This window comes from Phyllostomus hastatus, unplaced genomic scaffold, assembly GCF_019186645.2.
Source record: "Phyllostomus hastatus isolate PE091 unplaced genomic scaffold, TTU_PhHast_1.1 phas_contig_148, whole genome shotgun sequence".
Classification (NCBI taxonomy): domain Eukaryota; kingdom Metazoa; phylum Chordata; class Mammalia; order Chiroptera; family Phyllostomidae; genus Phyllostomus; species Phyllostomus hastatus.
Window position 1 is genome coordinate 13,032,450 of NW_025333607.1, and position 18,520 is coordinate 13,050,969.

General features: G+C 60.7%; 1 protein-coding gene across 1 annotated transcript in view; it reads right to left on the reverse strand.

Moving 5' to 3' along the window:
* Positions 1 to 524: 524 nt before the first annotated feature.
* Positions 525 to 18,520, reverse strand: part of CNIH3 (cornichon family AMPA receptor auxiliary protein 3) — a 154,259-nt gene continuing 136,263 nt past the window's right edge. Inside the window, exons 5-7 of the mRNA XM_045817691.1 lie at positions 10,073 to 10,185; positions 5,907 to 6,050; positions 525 to 2,448 (exon numbers count right to left, since the gene is read on the reverse strand). Of these exons, the coding sequence (XP_045673647.1) occupies positions 2,421 to 2,448; positions 5,907 to 6,050; positions 10,073 to 10,185 (285 nt within the window). The 3' untranslated portion in view covers positions 525 to 2,420. The remainder of the gene's footprint in view (positions 2,449 to 5,906; positions 6,051 to 10,072; positions 10,186 to 18,520) is intronic.

Here is an 18,520-nt window from a genome sequence, read left to right on the forward strand (position 1 = left end):
CTGCTTTTATTCACTGTTCAGAGAAATAGCTAATTAAATGCTCAACCACAATAAACAGAGGACCTCAGGAAGCTGGCATATCTCTGTGTCCTCCTTCTTTGTAAGTTTGACTTTCCATGGCCATGTTAACGGTCTTTGTGTGGTGTCTGCTGTTATAAGCTACTTCATATCTCTCAGAAAGGAGGCAAAGTATTGGGTTGGTCAAAAAGTACATGCGGGTTTTTTTTTTCCATAAAATAAAAGGCACATTTTTCACTTTCACCATAGCTTTATTGATTTGGATATTTTGAGTGTGTTGTCTATTTCCTGCATGGTATAACATTTGTTGTTCTCAGTCAATGTCTCCATTTGATCGTTACCAACTTCAACTGGCCTACCCAACCGTGGAGCACCGCCCAATGAGGATTCTCCAGCATGAAACTTCACAAACCACTTCTGACACGTTTGATCAGTCACGGCACCTTCCCCATACCATGTACAAATCTTTTTTTTTTTGCACGTTTCAGTTGCGTTTTTATCTTTCTTGAAATAATAAAGCATAATATACTGAAAATGTTGCATATTTTCTTCCATCTTCAATATTAAAATGGTTGCACAGAAATTCACCAATTTTGCTGGGGGGTTTTTAATGCACGCTGAGGTGACAGCTGCCACAACAATGCGATCTAACAAAGCACTTGTCTTGAATGAAGGTAAAGACAACTAAGGGTTACCGGAGCCACCTTGTGGAAAAAAACAAACAAACTCTTGGGCCAACCCAGCATGAAAACAAACAAAATAGCTCCGTGGTGAGAAGGGACCTGGGCCACGTCCCCCTCCCATTCAGCTGTATTTGTCCGATGGCCATGGGGGCGGACTGGCCGCGAGCAGCCTGGACGCCAGCGCCGTTTCTCTGGATGAAGAAGGCATTGGCTCCTCCCAGGAGTGGTGTCAAAGACAAGGCCAACCAGCCCTAGAGGTAACGCTCCGTCCCACCCACACTTGCCCCGCCGGGACCTAGGGGACCGGCCATGGGGAAGCCTGCTTCCAGAAACACCCCTCGAAGGCTCTGTTTTTCTATCTTCAGCCTCCGAGCACACGTCAGCAATTTGTTTTCCGTGGAATATTTAGAAGCAAAATGCCTTTTTTGAAACTTTGCTTTTTCTACCTACCCACTTACCCGCCATATGGAGACGCACCCAGCCAGGAGGGAGGTTGACAGGAGACAGCCAGGTAGGCGGGCGCCCCGGCTGCCGCTGCGCTTTACAGACGCGGCACAGGGCGTGCTCCGCAAGCGCCGCTCGGAAGCCTGAGAGTCACAGGGTTCGGAAGGGAGCAGGCTTGCGCATGAACAGCCCGGGAGTGTCGGACGGAGGAAAGGAGGGCAGCTGGGGGGAGAAAGTCAGCAGGTCACCGTGCCTGACCTCAGCATCGCGAAAACCTCCGCCTTGTCCTCACGTGCAACCTCCTAGCACAGCTCCCGCCCACAGAGGAGAGAGCGTCACAGGGAAAATGCTAAGTCAGTGAACGTCCTCACGTGGAACCGAACAGTACGGACGACACAGCGCCATGAGACAGAGCTGGAGCTGTGTCATCTCATCACCCCCCCCCCCAGCTCCGGGCGGCCGCTCCGGCACTTCCCGGCCTCAGAGCTGCCGGGGGTCCCTTGAAAGACCACCGCCTGGACTGGCGGTGACAGCGGTGTGCGCATTCCGTGACCCATGATGGCCTCGGGGGGTAACACCTTGAACATGTAGGAAATGGTTTTAAAAATCTTTTTCTTTCTAGGATGCCGCCTCCCCGGCCCCCCAGCCCCGAGTCTGTGACGCCGGGTGTCACTCATCACCAACACATTGCGCCGCACCCAGCTCCCGACGGCGCCGAGCTGGGCTCTCACAAAGCAGGGCGGGGCACAGACACCCCTCAAGCTCAAGGCCGGTCACAGCTGAAGGCAGCAGCCGGCCCCCCAGGCCCTCCCTGGAGGTGAAGGGCGTGGACATGGCCTGGAAGCAACGCCAGAGCCTGGGGCGGCCCACGGCGTCCGTCCGGGAGGCCTGCAGCAGCCTTGACTCTGGGCCTTTCCCTCCCTCAGCAGGCACCTCCCGGGCTTCCAGCCCCCGCCCCCACGGTCCGGCAAACCCGAGTGAACTTGCAGGGAGTTGTTTGATGGAGTGGATCCAGGAAGCACAAATTCTTGCTCAGGGGGGCCCCGCTGCTCAGCAGGGGTCCGCCACCCGAGTGTGGTGTAAATGCTGAAGACCGGGGTACATGGTCGGTGCGGCCCCGCCCCCGGCAGCTGCCTGTCCCGGTTCTGGGTCAGTGGGTGTCGGCCGGGTCTCCTTCTCACACATCCCCGCTTGGGTCCCTCCTCCAGTCGCCGGCAAATGTGACTTCTCAGCCGTGGCTCTCTGCCGTCCCGTCTCTGACGACGTGTGCGGTCTTTAAGAGCTCACTAAAGTGTAGATCATGCTGGATGCAGAAAGAAGGGGGAGAGAAGGCATTAGTGGGGACCGCGGAGGACTCAGACTGACCCTCAAAAGAGGCACCTGCCAAGAGCCAGCGCCTTGTCCTTCCTGTCGCTAGAGCATCTCGTTGGACGGAACATTTGTTGGAGGAGCGTATTGTGTCTCTTAGATAAAAGGTGTGATGCTCCGAGTGGCTATCATTGCGCTCATTGGGCTGATTATTACGGGTGTTCGTCCTCTCTCCCCAGGGCAGGCAGGTCCAGGGGTGGGAGCAGGGCGGCTGGGGCGGCGTCTTTACCCCGCTGGCCGCCCCGAGCTCCCAGGACAGCCCTGCACAGCGGCTCCCAGCTCGGGCTGGGAGTACATCAGTGCAGGCGAACTCTGCAAGACCAAGGAATGTTTTGTACAAAATGCACACTTCATTGATTTGGCAGAAAGAAAAACAGCACATTTTCACATGGGGGAGAGAGAGAAGGATAATCCAGGAAAGAAAACCAAAGGAAAAAACCTGAAATGGTTCACTTCCAACCCTGCCCAGCTGCAAAGCCCCACCCGGCGAGCTCTCCTGCTGGCTGAAGCCCCACATCTGAGCACCTGTCGATGGCACGCCTCCTGCCTGCCCCCAGTGCTGGGAGACAGCAGTGAGTGTGCGGCCCCCGTTCTTCCCTTGAGGAGAGCGCACAGCCACCCCATAGCAATACCGAGGGTTTAGTGAGCAACTACTATGCGCCAGGCACTGCAGACACAGAGGTGAGTGAAACAGACTCGGTCTCCACCATCAGGGAAACCATATGATTGGGCAGGAGGGTGGTGACACTTTAGGCAGACAGAGTCAGCCTGCTCGGACTCCTGACTTGAAGAGATCTTTCTGTCGAGCGGGCAGAGTCCACACTGGACTAACCAGCTAGAATCAGTGTAAGTATGTTCATGTGCGTATTAGCATTGGTATTAGCATTAGCAATAGCTAGTCCCCATCCTGTGTAGCCAGCACACCCGTCCCGGTCCATGGGGCAACCTGAGGAGGCGTGGTGCAGTGTGGCAGGAAGAGCCCATGCTCCAGGGGCCGGACAGAGAGTGGTCCGCTGAGACCTCAGACACGCTTCTCAACCACTCCGAGGTCCTCAGGAACCTCCTTCCCGCATGGACAGAGTTCCAGCTGCTGTCACTGGAGTCTCTACCCTCTGCCCAGCTCAGACACAGCTCTGCACCCGTGGGTCCCCTTTCCTCGCGAAGACAGTGGCCCAGGCAGACAGGCCTGTGCTTCCCACCAGCTCCGGATCGGAGGGGCTGGGAGCTCCTGAAGCAGGAGAAGCGAGGCCTTCGATGAGCCTCGAAGAGCCCCCGCGGGAGAAAGAGGAAGCCTGGCAGCCACCCAGGGTCCCGGGGAGGCCCAGGAGCAGTTGCCTCCAGTTCTGTTTCAGGTGCAAAGTCATTCACAAATGTCTCGTGAAGCAGCCGCCAAACGGACCTCAGGGGCAGACAGTCCGACGGGGCGCCTGAACACCGTCGGTCACGGAACACGCACCCCCAGCGCCCCCATGGCCCCCCCGCCCCCCCCCCCCCCACAGCCCGGCACACACAGCAGCTCTGCTCTGCTGTCTGCGAGCGCCTGTGCCTTCTCCCCACGGCGCCTCAGGCTCAGCAGTTGCTGCAACAACACTGACACCGGGGAGCTCGACTGGCCTCGTTCCCGCCTGGGCTCAGGTGGACCCCAGCCTAACAGGGCAGGAGCCAGGGGGAGTCCCAGTCTGGCTGGCTCTGGGCACAGGCCACTCAGTCTGTGCTTCTATGGCAGGGGACAGTCTGCAGGGCTCAAAGAGAGAGGTCAAGAGTGCACACAGGGGAGAGACGGATCCTCCGTGTCCGCCCAGGAGCAGGGGCGCCAAGAGGACTGGGGCTACTCTCTGCAGGTTTCCCAAGACAGGAGCCAGGTGGAGCGAGCTCCAGTGGCCAGTGCGGTCAGCCTTGAGGTCAGAGGACTTGGGGGGGGACCTGCTGGCACCTTAGAAACCTCCAGAGAGGCTTCGGGGACCCTCGGGCTCCTTGCATGTCGGAGCAGGCCATGCTCCAGGGCACCCCGTCCACCCAGGAGCACAGAAGAGGCCACCCTGAGCCTGGACCGAGCCTTGACTCCAAGAAGATTCTGGTAGAATAACGGGCTCCCCCCCCCAGGCCGGGTTACTCCAGGAGGAACCACCCAGGGCCCCTGAGTCTTCCGGACACGGGAGGAGGAGGGCAGAGGGGGCAGCACCGAGCAGCACCGAGCAGCACCCTCGGGCGGCGGGTCGTACCCTCAGGTGAGCCGCTGAGCTGCCAAATTCCAGATCAGCAGCTCTAGGCCCGGGAATCTGCATTCAAAGAAGCGTTCCCTCCACCCCACCCCATCCCCCCGACTGTGATGCGGGAGCTCCCGAGACCGCACTGGCTCGAGACCTTCCCGGAGGTTGCCTGAGGCAGGCGGCAGTTCGGAGCCCGGTCTCTGGGCGCAGGGTTGAGCTGGACCGACAGCTGTGGCTCTGTGAACCGTCCCTGGGAAAATCATCTGTCTCGGATTCCGTCTCCCCATTGCTAACATATGGGCAATGATTGCAGTTAGCTCCTCAACTGCGCGATCCTTGCAAAGCTCGCAGACCAGAGCCTGGCTCGTCTGCCAATGCCGGACAGATGCGGCCATTTCTCATCCTGTTCTGGCCCGACCCGAACCCCGAGGTGGCCCTGGGGTCTAACACCCCTCCCCCAACCCTCTCCCCGGCACCCGCTGCTGTCGACCGGGCCATTGTGCAGGCAGTGCTGGGACACCTGACAACATCACACCCTGCCACAGGTGTCAGCAGGACAGCAAGGCGGCAGGTGAGACACCTCAGAGAGGAGCCCCCAGAGGAACAGGGAGGAGGAAGAGATGTTTCCAGAAAAGGCCCCCTCTGGAGTATGAAGTCAGACGACAGTCCGTCTGTGGCCGTCCGCTCAGCGAGGGTGTTCGGGGTGAAGACTGTGAAAGGGCGGGTGTGGGTGGGGGTACCTGAAGCAGACTCGCAGCGTCGGTGTGTTTCACCTCACTGGAATGGTGTGGAGTCTCATCGGGAGAGTGTACGTGTGAGCGTCTGATGACGCGCACAGGCTGGGCCTCGGGGCCAAGGGGGGCCCGTGTGGCGGACTGCGCGGCTGCTGGGGGCTGCGCCCTGTGGGCGGTGGGCCCGCCCTTCCCAAGGATGTACCCAGTGTGGGACGTGTTTCCGCCGAGGGCCCTGAGGGTGCGCACGCAGGTCAGCGGGCAAGGCCTCCTGCAGGACCTCTGTCCCTCGCTGCCTCACACAGGAGCCCTCGCTCCCCACCCGGGTCACACAGCTGGCTTCCTATCCCGTAGGGTCGCAGGCCCCCTCCCGCAGACCAGGGGCCGGCCTGAGCCCACCGCCCCCACCCCCTTCACGCAGGGGTCAGCCCCGCCGGAGGGCGCGCACTCACCAGTACAGGTAGTAGAAGAAGGACAGGAGGTAGAAGGCCAGCTTACACCAGGCCTCCTTCTGACAGTAGCTCAGGGTGTCTGCGTTCATGACCACTGGCGGGTCGTAGGCCAGCTCGGAGCTGTCCGCCGGACAGTGGAAGTACCTGCGGGGAGGACACCGTGTCACCACTCGCTCTGGGGCTTAGCAGGGACGTCTGCGGTCCTTGGGGCGAGCCCTCCCGCCGCCGGCCCGCCCCCCTCCGGGAAGCCCTGCTAAGCAGGTGTCCGCCTCCTGCCCGAACCACAGCCCCGGCCCTGCCGTCTGGCGGGTTCTACCGACTCCCCAGCTGCTCGGTCCCGGGCACCGTGGCGATTTCGGCCACACCCCACGCGGCTCCGACAGAGGGGAAACGTGTCGCCTGGTTCCCCCTCTGGTGGCACCTGGGAGGCGCCCGGAAAGGCCCCCTTTCCGATTGGGTGTGGACAAGGGGCCCAGGCTGTGTGTCCACGTGGCCGTCAGGACAGGTGGAGGTGTGGCCAGATGTCAAGCTGCAGGTCACCGCCTCCACGCCCCCTTCGTCAACAACCACGGTGGATTAGACCCTGTGCTCTACCCAGACCCCCTTTGGAAATCCTGAATACCCCGGGAGGGGCATTCTATTCCCGCCTGAGCGGCAGAAGGACCCGGAACGGCAAAAAGGACACTGGCCACCGTGGGGAGAGGGCAGCCCCGGGGGACGCGGGGTGAGCCAAAGAACAGTGTGTGGAAGGCAGGACAGAGGAGGGGGCGAGCGGACTGTGGCCTCCGACGTCGGCAGGGCGTGGGCTGGCCTTGCTCACGCGCCAGAGGGACTCTCGGGCTGAGGACGTGGCCGGGCTGGAGGCAAGGGCCGTCCCCGGGTATTTCCTCTGACTGACAGGCCCCGGGCCTCAGCCGCAGCCTCTCCCGAGGACCCGCGTGCGGCTGAGGTCGCTCAGAGGCTGTTTCTCCGTCAGTCTGGTAAGGGAATCAGGAGGCCAGGGCGCAAATGAATGGCTCGCTCCTCCTTCCCTGTCACCGGATGGCACTGACCGGACCTGCCATCACCACTGTGCTCGCAGGAAGTCACAAGCCAGATCCAATGACATCTGCCAGACCATGTCCCCCACCCAGGCCACTTGCCTCTCCTCTTCCCGGGGGCAGATTTCAAAGCCTGTTCGCTGTTGCTGTGGCCTTGTGTCCGGGTGACCTCATTCAGTGGAGGCAGGGCCACCAGGGCTCTGCCACTCACTGGCCACCAGGCTGACCTTCCTCTCTGAGTCTCAACTTGCCCTCTGTAAAATGGGGGTGAAACTGCCCACTCTGAAGGCCTATTGCGACGATAATAAGAGGAGACAGATGCAAACTGTCTGCAAAGAACAGGCACTGAATGAAAGTCCTGCAGTTCTGCTTGTATTTAAGCAAGCAGACCTGGGGCGGAGGGGCTCTGTCTGCACGAGGACTGTCACTGGACTGGACCTGGTGGAGGTCGGGGGTGGGGGGGGGGGTAGGTGGGAAACGGAAATGGGAAAAGGAGGCCGGTTAAGGACTTCCGCTTGTAAAGGACTCCTACCCCCTCTTTCCTTCTTTCACTTTCTGAGAGCTCATGAGTCGCCAGCATGAGGCTAGACCCTGTCGGAGGTTCAAAAAGAAAAGCAAGACAAGGTCCTTCCTGGCGAGGAGGCTCTGTGGCTCCTATGCCAAGGTGACATTCCAAGTTCAAGGACGCCGGCTGCCCCTCCCTTCCCCATCTGGGAGGAGCAGCAGCCCTGAGGAGCAGCACACGGATCAAAGCTGGTGATGCCCTGGACGGCGGCACGAGGTTCCAGGGACCTCGGGTTCAACGCCCTTCAGAGGGAGAGGAGCCAGCCCTCTGGGGCGGCATGCCCGGTGACAAGGACCTGAACTGCCACCCAGAGCCTGACCCCTGGCCCTGCTGTGTCCTAGCTGAGCAAACCCAGGTGTAAAACAGAGAAGGCAGCCCTGCTCGCCCGGCGACAGGGACCACTGGGCGAGAATGGCGTGGGAAGTTCCTGAGTGGGCGGGTACGCAGCACGTGCCAGCCCACAGCGGTTCTGGCGGACGTGGCTCTGAGCTCGGGCTTCGGACCCCTGCGCTTCAGGCAGGACCCTCTTGTGTAACCAAAGCGTTTTCCTCCCGGCCCAGACCTGTGACCTCTGCTCTCCGCTCCGGCCAGCGGCGGCATCACCCGCCCAGCCGCCCAGCTGCTCAGCCGGCCAGCTCCGAGCCTCCCTCTGCCCCACCTCCTGCCCCCAGCTATCGGCCGCCGCCTGTGTCCCTCCGCGAATCCTCTCCCCTCCCACTCCAACGTCCCCTGCCGGCTCGAGTCTGCAGGAGCTCCTCACCGGGAGTTTCGTCCTGACCTCACTGGATCGTGTCCTCAAAACTCCATCCTCCCTGGTTGGCGTAGCTCAGTGGACTGAGCGCGGGCTGCGAACCAAAGTGTCGCAGGTTCGATTCCCAGCCAGGGCACATGCCTGGGTTGCAGGCCACAGCCCCCAGCAACCGCACATTGATGTTTCTCTCTCTCTTTCTCCCTCCCTTCCCTCTCTAAAAATAAATAAATAAAATCTAAAAAGCAAGACAAAACAAAAAAAACTTCATCCTCCATCCTACCATTCCCCCAGCAGCCAGGTCAGGGAAACTCCACTTCCCTCCTCAAAAGCTTCCGAGGGCCGTCCGCTCCCCACAGAATAAATGACTCTGACCTCCCCGGCCAACGGCTTCAGACCCCCACACCTGGCCCCCGCTGTCTGCCACCCATCTCTGCTCACCCCCTCCAGCAAGGAAGGCAGGCCCCTACACCCCGAACAACTGGTCCTCCCCGGGCGCACCGGGCGCCCTCTGACCTCCGCGCCCTTGCAGAGGTGGGTCCCTCCACCCGGAACGTGCGTGTCCAGAATCCGCAGTGTCCCCCTCGCAGTGGAATTTGAACGCTCATGTCTCTAAACCCCTGTGTGTGTTCCTTACAACCTGTTCAGGGTACAATATTTCCCTCCGCTGCTGGGGCCCTATTCCTTGAGGGCAGAGGCCCCATCTTACGTTCGTCTCGGACTCCCCCACGATGTCTGGCCTGAGGCAGGTGTCCCCACGTCTCCCGAGCGAAGGGGTGGACACTCAGGATGTGACTAAATGCAGACTAAGTTCATGGTGGATGGCAAGGATGCGGTGTTTGGGGGGGGTCGGTCATGGTTCTGGGAGCAAGGGGTGAAGGGCAGTTAACGTATCCGCACAGGTGCCTCCTTGGCTACTTCTGCACCGCCTTCCTGCCCCGCACGTCCTGCGGTGACCGAGTTTTCCGTGAAGCCCAAAGCACGAGACCTGATGCCAGGTCTCTGCAGGGATCAGAACCCTGAACATCAGGGCTGTCCCAGAAAGCCCAGCCCGTCTGGGAGGTGTTGTGTGTGTTTTTGTTTGTTTGTTTGTTTGTTTAGTTGAGGTACAATTCACATACCAAAAAATTCACCTTTCTTAAATCGCACGATGCAGTGGTTTTTAGCACCTTCAGAGAGTTGTGCGACCACCACCAGTACTGAGTTTCAGGACATTTTCCTCACCCTGAAAACAAACCCTGCCCCCTTAGCAGCCACCCCCAGCACCCTCCCTTCCAGCCCCAGGCAGCCACCGGCCCTCGGTCTGTCTCTGCAGAGGTGCGTATTCTGTGTTACATTTCATATAAATGGCCTTTTGTGAGTGGCTTCGCTCACTGGAATATTTCCCAGGCTCGTTCACGTTGTAGTGTGCACCAGCCCTTCACTGATTCTTGTTGCCAAGTGACGTCCCATTGTAAGGACATGCCACACTTTGTTTATCCATTCGCCTGTTGGCACACACTTGGGGCGTTTCTACTTGTGGCCATTGTGAACTGCGCTGTAGCTGCTTTTAACACCAACCTGCAGGGCGGAGGCTGTGGTGGACGGAGCCTGTGGTTGGCGGAGCCTACACGGGGCCGCCCCCGGTGGGACTAGCTGCCCGACAGCTGCTGGGGGGAAAGGCGCTGGACAAAGGTTCTCCCACAGGAAGAGGCCAGGGGAGGACCCCCGGGGACGGGGGCTGGCTGGGCCATTGGGGAGAGTTGTCTCCGGAGGGCAGGCCGCCCCTGCGGGGAGGGGGAGGGGCAGACGGGCCCCCCCAGGGCAGACTCACCTCCAGAAGTGGTAGAAGAGCAGGGGCACGTTGAGCCCCAGGGTGAGCCACTCCTGGGCGCACAGGAACATGACGCAGAAGAGCGTGTGGATGGAGTACTCCGGCAGCACCAGCTGAAGAGGGCGGACAGCCAGGACCGGGTTAGAGAGAGGGGCAGGCAGCCGGCGTCGCCGCGGCACCGGCCTGCTGGGGACACGGCCCTCCCGTCCCCGCGGCAGCAGGGTCGCCGCCCCTCAACCGGGCTGCAGCTCTGGGAAGCTGTCCTGTCTCTGGTCCCAGCGCTGCTCTATGCCCGACCTGAACGGACGGAGGCCCTCGGCACCCCACTTCCCAGAATAGGGCCCGTGTGTCTGGGGGCCCCCGAGGGTGGCCCCTGAGAGGACCAGAAGAGCCCGCGCCGTCCCTGCGAGGTCTGGCCCAAGCGACCCTTGTGGGTTTCCGGTGATTCCGTGACCACCCCACCCCTGTCTTCCTGGCCCCTGGGCATCTTCCCACAGAAACTCACAGACGGAAACCAGATACGTGTGTCTACTTTGATCGTAGGAGGACTAGGGAAAATGGAGGAGCATTTTGTTGACGGAGGCTGGATCAAGAGGACCCGAGGGGAAGAACACGCTGTGGTCACAGCAGAGGGAAAGTTCCCTCTGGAGGGAGGGCACGGCCCAGCCCGAGAAGGGTCACGTGGTGGGAGGGGACCCGCGGGAAGATGAGGCTCCCCACCCCCAATCCACGCACACAGCAGTAAACTGGGTAAAAAGAGCTTAACATGACTGTGACCCCTCTCCCAGGGGCTGTTACATCTTAGCAGGCATCAGAGTTGTAACGGAAATCGAAGTGACTGCAAAGGAGAAATGTGGTCCCCAGACGAGTAGACAGGATGCAGATGCACCATCGTCCCAGGTCACACAGGACAATGTGTGCACGTGTGTGTGTGAGTGTGTGTGACAGTGCCTATGTATGCTTGCACCATCACGAAGGCTTTGGTCTTCTGGCAAAATCGCTCTAACCATCCTTCAAGGCCCACATCAATGTCACTTTCTAATGGAAGCTCCGCCCACCCTCCCTCTCCCCACCCTGCAACGGAGCCGCACAGCATGCTTTCCGACCCCCTCTGGGGGCTGCCCACACCCGACCCACTGTGGGGTCACCGCCCTGCTCCCAGCTCTCAGCACATGAGGGCTGCTCCACAGGCGGTGGCTGTGACCTCTGCTGTGCACGTCTCTCCTTTTTTTTAAGTCATCGGTTTCAGCCTCTCCGGCGGAAATGATTGACGGGGTTATAGACCCCCACCCTAGGCCTGAATCACCTGTGGAGGCCCCCTCCCCGTCTCCAACTGCGGTGATGAATCTCTGACCGGTCGCATGCAGCCTGGATTTCGGGTCCCTCTGTTAATCACCACCACCCCTCCCCCCTCGGGGCTTGATTTACAGTGGAAGCTGAAGCCTCCGGAGCAGGTGGATTCGTCACTGTCACCATGCTGAGGAAAACTGCTTCATGAGGCTCGTCTGCTGGGTGGGGGCGGGGAAAGCTGGAGAATCCATCCCAGTCTCTGGGTGGCTTCTCCCAATTGCCTCTCACGGTCACCCAACAGGATCCCCACAAGCAGGAGCGGCTCCTCCACTTCACCTGGGGAGACTTTGGGGAGCGATGGGGCCCTTCTCACGCACACACGCAGAGTGCTGTCCTCGCACTCTGCCTTTGGGAGTGCAGTGAGCCCCCTTCCTAGGCTCCCCGTCCTTGCAGGGGACGGAGGTGGGGCTGAAGGGCTGGGTGCAGGACTGATGTGCAGAGGAGGCTGGGGCACCTCCTCGCCAGTGCAGAGCGCTCCGGCATCTCTCTCCTTCTCCCCGCCGACAGGGCAGAGAGCATGTAGGGTGCTGGGTGCCCCGTCATCCTGAAACCACAAGTGAAGGCGAGAGGCCCCAGGGTGACCGGTGACGGACATGGAGCGTGAGTGAGCAAGACACTTGAGCTATTTTAAGCTACCGGGATCGGAGAGCTATTTCTTACCACGGCCTAATTTCACCTCTCTCGTCAGACACAGGATGAGTAATCAATGGGAGAAAGTCACTGGTGTTCCTCGCCCTTTACCCCCCTCCCCGACCACCCACATCCAGACCTTCCTTCCACGAGCACTGGGCATGCTCCGGCAGGGGCTGAATGACCACCAGGCGGGGACAGTGCTTACCCACTGGTGGGGACAGCTGGCTTAGAGGTCCCCTCCCAACCCTGGGCTTATCTGTGACATAAAGACCGCCCCAGAACCCACCAGGCAAACCTCAGAAGCCCTGAGTGCAGTGCTGACCCCCCTAGAGTCGCCCCCTGGGCCCAGAAAGCCCCGGTTTGTTGGGCGGGAGGGGCTGCGAGGGGCCCGGTGTCCTGCCTTCGCACAACGAGCAGGAACTGCTTCGCTCAGGCCACAGCCCATCGAATCCCCAGGCCTTCCGAGCTCTGTCTGCGAGCATTACGAATGTGCAGTCGGTGGTCCCGGCACAGGTGTGGCGGGCTTTCCGAAAGGACCGCGATTCACTCCGACCGGGGACTCACGGAAGGTTCTCCGATCAAGCGGAGTCGAGGGACGTTTGAAAGGACGAGTACACCTGACCTTGTGGGGGAGCCGGAGGTCAGCACTGCGGAGGGGAAACCACGAGGGCCAAAGCAGACAGCGGCGGCGGCCACCGCCCGATGGGTCGCAGCAAGGGCCGCTTGTCCACCATCGCCGACCTTGAAGTTGGTGCTGACAAGGGCCAAGGGCTGAGCAAGTGTTGGCTTTATCCCCTCCTACGATGAGGACCAGCCCTCTCGCTCCAGTGCTGGAGCCTTAGGGCGTCGCTGCCACGAGCTGAAGGGCGGGGACTTGTCGTGAGCGCACGATGACAACACGCCCTCCTCCCACCGCCCGCCGCACTCTGGTGCGTGACAGGGGTCAGACGTCAGGGAAAGTTCCCGGAGCACGCCAGCCAAGCTCAGAGATTCCCCTGCTTCCCGGCCTCTTCCAACTCTTCTGGGAGGTCGCATGTGGCCTGGGGCGGGGATCCCCTGTCCCGGCTTCCTGTCCAGACTCTCATCCCCGGCTGCCACCTGCTGGCAGATGCGTCCCTCCGGACATTCCGCAGCCGCTTCGCACCCACTCAAACGCTGCCCATTGGATGGCGCCGGCGAGCAAAGCCACCAGGCCTCCTGGGTGCTGCACCAGCGTGTATCAGACGTTTTCAAGGGGCGAGCGAGCGATGACCCCGGCACACAGACAACCCAGCACGGCATCACCCAGTGCAGAATCGTCGCGGGAAATGTCCCCGTGACATCACTGTGCCGCAGGCCGGCTGCGCGCGCAGCACAGACTGCGGAGGTGGCTCTCAGCTCCTCGCCGCCAGCCGCCCCCCTCAATGCCTGGGCCAACCATGGCTGTGACCTTGTCCGAGTCAGACCCGCCTGGCTGACCCCGGGGCACTGGACCAGGCCTCGAGGGAAACCTGTCACAGATGGTTTGTCCCACGGGCCTGTGCCTGCGCGCCAGGAATGCAGGGACACAGGAGGGTGAGGGCAAGAGGAGGGACTCCCGCCTCAGTGGCCCTGAGGACCCAAGAATGCTCCTTCTGGCCTGGGAAAGCGCGGTGGTCCCCCACCGGGGACCCCGGGGTGGGGGAGGGGCCACAGAGTGTGGCTTCCCAGCCCAGGGGGGCTGCCACTCCAGGCCTCCCACTTCCCAACCGCTCGGGGGCCTCAGGTTTCTCCCCACCCTCCCAGACCGGGGAGAATCCACGCTGGGACGTTTCTGCTTCTTTCTTGTCACCCACACGAACTTAACTTCTCCCTCTGCAGGGGGACACAGCAACACAGAGAGGACCAGGCCCAGGGGGAGGGTGTGCGGGCAAGCCCACACCCCCTGGCCACTGCTCCCGACCACCTAGCGTGTGAACAGCCGAGTCACTGCTCGGCCCAGTCTGTCGGGACTCGGCTGTGCACTGGTCCATGAGCTCCAGACACGCCCTGCCACGGCCGGGCCGCTCTGCCTCCCCACGGCCCCCGGAACTGCCTGGTCCTTCCTGTCCTGACCGCTCCCTGGGGACCAGCTGGCTCTGGCGCCCCTGGCCTCGCTCCCCTTTCCCCGGGGCCTCAGCATCAGTAGGGCCATTCTCGGGGGCCACTGGCCAACCAGGAAGTCCCCCCTCTTTGATGGGGAAGAACACTGCCCACGCACGGCTCCAAGAGGAAGACGGGTCCTTTCACCCAAATTCGCAGGGGCCTCGGCTTTGCTTCTGCAGGAGGAGGAAGCCGGGAAGAGTTGGCGGAACGGGCTTGCTCCCTGCTCTGCAGCCCTGACCCTCCCAGCCCAGCTCTTCCCGCACCCCCGTCACCTAGCAGTGGCTCTCAAGCTTCTAACCGCCCCCCTGCCGGAGGTTTTCCTGAGGCACCATGGCTGGGCCCCATACCCGGAGTTTCAGATCCGGTCGGTCTGGGCGGGGCCTGGGAGTCTGCTTTTGTAGCCAGTTCCCTGGTGACCCCTGAGAGCCCGGCTCCTCACAGTGGGCCCAGGACCAGCATCGGCAGCACCACCTGGGCGCTGGCTCGGGAAAGGCGGCGTGCTGGCTCCCCCCCAGACTTGCTGGACCCGGATCTGCATTTTAACAAGATCCCCAGTGACTCAGACGCACAGTAGAGTCTAAGAAGTGGGTGCTCAGCACTGACCCCCCACACGGGGCTCCCCAGCCCCCGGCCTCAGAACGCCCAGGGCCTTGGTTTAAAACGCGGATTTCCGAGTTCCGCCGCAGCCCCCGGAGGCAGGCTCTCTGGGCCGGCGACCTGCGTTTGTTGGAAGTGACTTTGTTGAACAGTCGAGCTGAGATTCCGGGGCCAGCAGCTGGAAGAGGACACGAGGCAGACGCATCCTTTTGGAAGGCCCCGGGTCCCGGTCCTCACCCCAGTCCCCTGGCGGGGCGGCCTGTGACAGTCCTGCGCTCACAGGACATTGTCACCGACCGGGGTCGAGTCCGGACAGGCAGCGTTCGCAGATCCAAGCGGCAGCGCCCGGCCTGCCAGCTCTCCCAGCCGTGACCACGCGGGAGAACACCCACGAGGCCCCCGGAGCCCCTGTGGCCGCCGTCTCTGCTCCTGAAGGGTCAGCCTTGGCACCTTCAGCATCTCCAGCTCCTCCTCTGTCTCGGGAACCTGCAGTAGCGCCGTCTTCTGCCCGTCCTTGGCAGTGACCTCTGCGCCTCCCCCGTCACGAGCCCCTTTTCCCTCTCTCTGGCCTTCCTCCGTCTCCACGGACCTTCCCGGGAAGTGACTGGTTCCCTTTAGGACACGCCATGGGTTCTGGTCCTGCCCCGTCATCACACCTCCCAGCCTGGCTTTCATCACTGTTTTCATGCGACTTCAAGGCACACTTGAATCTCAAAAGCCTCTCTGCCCGGTTTCCTCACTCACTGTCAAACTGCCCCCTGGGGAGGAGGTGAGAATAAAAGCACTCTCTCAAAACCTGCCGCCTGTTTCAAAGGACAGAATTCTCCCACAACTGCGGGCGATCCAGAGGCGTCTTCTTCGCGCCAGCAGCCAGCCAGCCACCCACTCCTTTTCTTCCCTCTAAGGCAGGGGTGCGGGCGTGGGAATCCTGCTCAGAACAGAGGGAGCGACTAGGCGCAAGTTCAGATTGTCTGAGCGGAGAGACGGGAGCAGAAGGGGATGTTCTCGAGGTGAGAAGGGCGGAGGGGTGAGGGGTAGCGGGCTCCCGGCGCTGGCTGACCAGGCCCCCTCCCGCCCCCACTCAGCAGGCACGCACTTACTGTCGGCAGCGACGAGGTGGTGGGGGCAGGGCCGTCTGGCCGGGGAGCCCGCAACCAGAATGAGCGTGTGTATCTCGGATGCCGCAGCACAGCAAAATGGGGGCAACGCAGAGGCTGCCCACCAGCCACGGGATGCAGGAAGGAAGGAGAGGGACACCCTCACTCTGAGGGAGGAGAAATGAGGGAGGAATCCTCCAAGGACAGTCGCCTCTGAGTTGGGATTTCGAGGAAGCTGGGATTTGCGGGGAGGAGGAGGAGAGAGACGGGATGTCGAGGCCCGGGGCATCACCTCCATCGGGGTGTCTGAGAGTCATCTTCCCTTTATGTCCCAGACAGACGTCACTTCCAGATCTTCCGCGGAAATGACACGGGGACCCGAATCCTTTACGGCATCCTCTTCTTAAACCCTGGGGGCCTTCCGGGGAATTGTCGTGACGGCTTCGTCTGACCGGGGAAAACCACGTGGCAGGAAGTGGGCCGAGGGCAGAAGTAAGTCATCTCCTGCCTTTATGTGTGACGACAGCCTGAGCATGTGGCAGGAAGTGTCCATGTAGAACGAGCCTGGATCAGGGTCACCAGTGAATGCTGGCCCGGCTGCCAGCCTGCCCTCCCCTCTCCGGCAGGCCCCGCCTATGCCCTCCCACCCTCCTCCCCCTCGGAGGGAAGGAACTCCATCTCTTGTTGAGAGAAGAGGTCACACCTTCCCCATCTGCTGCCCTGCCCCCTTGGGGGTGTTTCCATGTGAGGTCCCTGGTACCCCAGTGTTTGTGTAACAGGAAGCTACTGTTTTCAAGGTCGGGGTCTAGTTCATTGCCCCCCGGACCCTCCCTTAGTGCAGCGAGTCTGGCAGCAGCCTGGGTCTCAGGCTGCACCACCATCAGCTTCGAAAGGGCAGCCTTTTCCATAATTAAAAAAAAAATGATTATCCTACTTAACAGCTATTAAGTGGTGTTAATTACTTATTACATTCAGCAGGTTGGAGAAATTTTGCTCAAAACAAGCAAAAGAGGGTGGTTGGGGCGACTGCATCAGAGAACAGGTCCTGGCACTTGGGAAGGCAGAGCAAACTGTCACTGTCACCATCAATGATTCTGGTAGCACACCCCCTGGTACAGGCACAGGGAGGCAGACACTTGGCCGACCGCCAGGATCCCGGAGCCCTGAGTGCGGGGAGATGGGTGAATGCAGCTGGGGACCCGGCTGCCCCCTGGGGGCGGTCGGATGCGAGCCCTCGCCAGCATTGCTCTGAAGTTGGCGGGAACGGGCCGGGCTTTATCAAGAGTTTGATGAAGCAAATTCACCCTGGGAAGAAAAGACAAAATAATGTGGTAGCTTTTGCTTCCGGTAAGGGCTTGAGTGGCGGTGTCTTAGTGAAGAGAGTGTTAGATGAAGGAATAAGAGGTTTGGGCCCAAGATCTACTAAGATGCAGAACTGAGTAAGCTATTTCACTTCAGGGGACTCAGTTTCATCACCTATGAAATGGGAATAAAACTAGTATCTACTTCATAGGACTTTCACGAGTGTTAAATGAGTTAATGAGCATGAGGACTTTAAAACAGCGTCTGGCGCTCAGTAACACTCCGTAAGTACTACCTGTTGTCTGTGAGAAGAGGCACTTGACCGGCACGTCCCTGCGGCTCTTCTCAGCTCGCATGTGCGTTGCTCAGTCTCCCTGGAACCTCGGTGCGGGCCAGGTCATTCTTTCCACCCACTTGTTCAACAGACGGTCTTCGGGGCCTCGTGCGTACCCGAGCCTGGGACCGGCCAGAACTCACGCGACCTCACCCCGCGCACAGTGAGGGTGCGGGCGGCACCTGCCGGCCCTCAGACCACGGCCTCCTTCCACAGGGCAGCGCAGGGAGCAGAGGGGACGGGCTGGGATTATCACCATGGACGCCCTGTTCCCTTCTGCGCTCCCCTCGGGCCACTGAAACGGCCTCAGTGAGGGGATTCTCGGTGAGTATAAATATGACATGTTTTGGGGCAACTCTTCCGATAGAAAACTCTGGCATGTTTGCACGTTTGACTGAAAGACAGGGGCGTCTGACGCCTTGTTGGCTGCGACTCCGAAGCTGGTTTCCGGGGGCCGTTTTAACTTCAGGGAGACAGGCCTCGCAGAGGCTGCCGAGAAGACGCATGGCGTTAATGCCGGGTTGCAGGCCAATGACAAGAGCAAACCCAGGCAGGCCCAGGAGTCAATAAACAGATCTCACACGGGGTAGACAACGGTGCAGGCTCTTGTGCCTTCCTCCAATGCAGCAGGCCTGTGTGCGTGTGTGTGTGTGTGTGTGTTGGTTGATGATGATGATGATGATGATGATGATAATTCATGTTTATCCACCCCCAGCCACTGCGAAGTGCTTTACCGCCTCATCCCGTTCATTCCCGACAGCAACCTCCGAGGCTGGTGTTTTTCTAATCATTCTGCAGAGCAGGAAGCTGAAGGCCAGGGAAGTCAGCACGGCCCGCCCGAGGTCATAGGGCCCCTCCTGACCCAGCCAGGGCTACTGAGCGTGGGCTTACAGAAGCAAACCCCCGACGTTCAAGATCACGTCCGTGTGGGTGGGGCGCGCTGACCAAAGCCAGGCCAGAGCTGTGACGGCCACAGGGCTGCTCAGAGCTGCTCAGACTTGGCCATGACCGTGAAAGCCACGCCTACTTCTT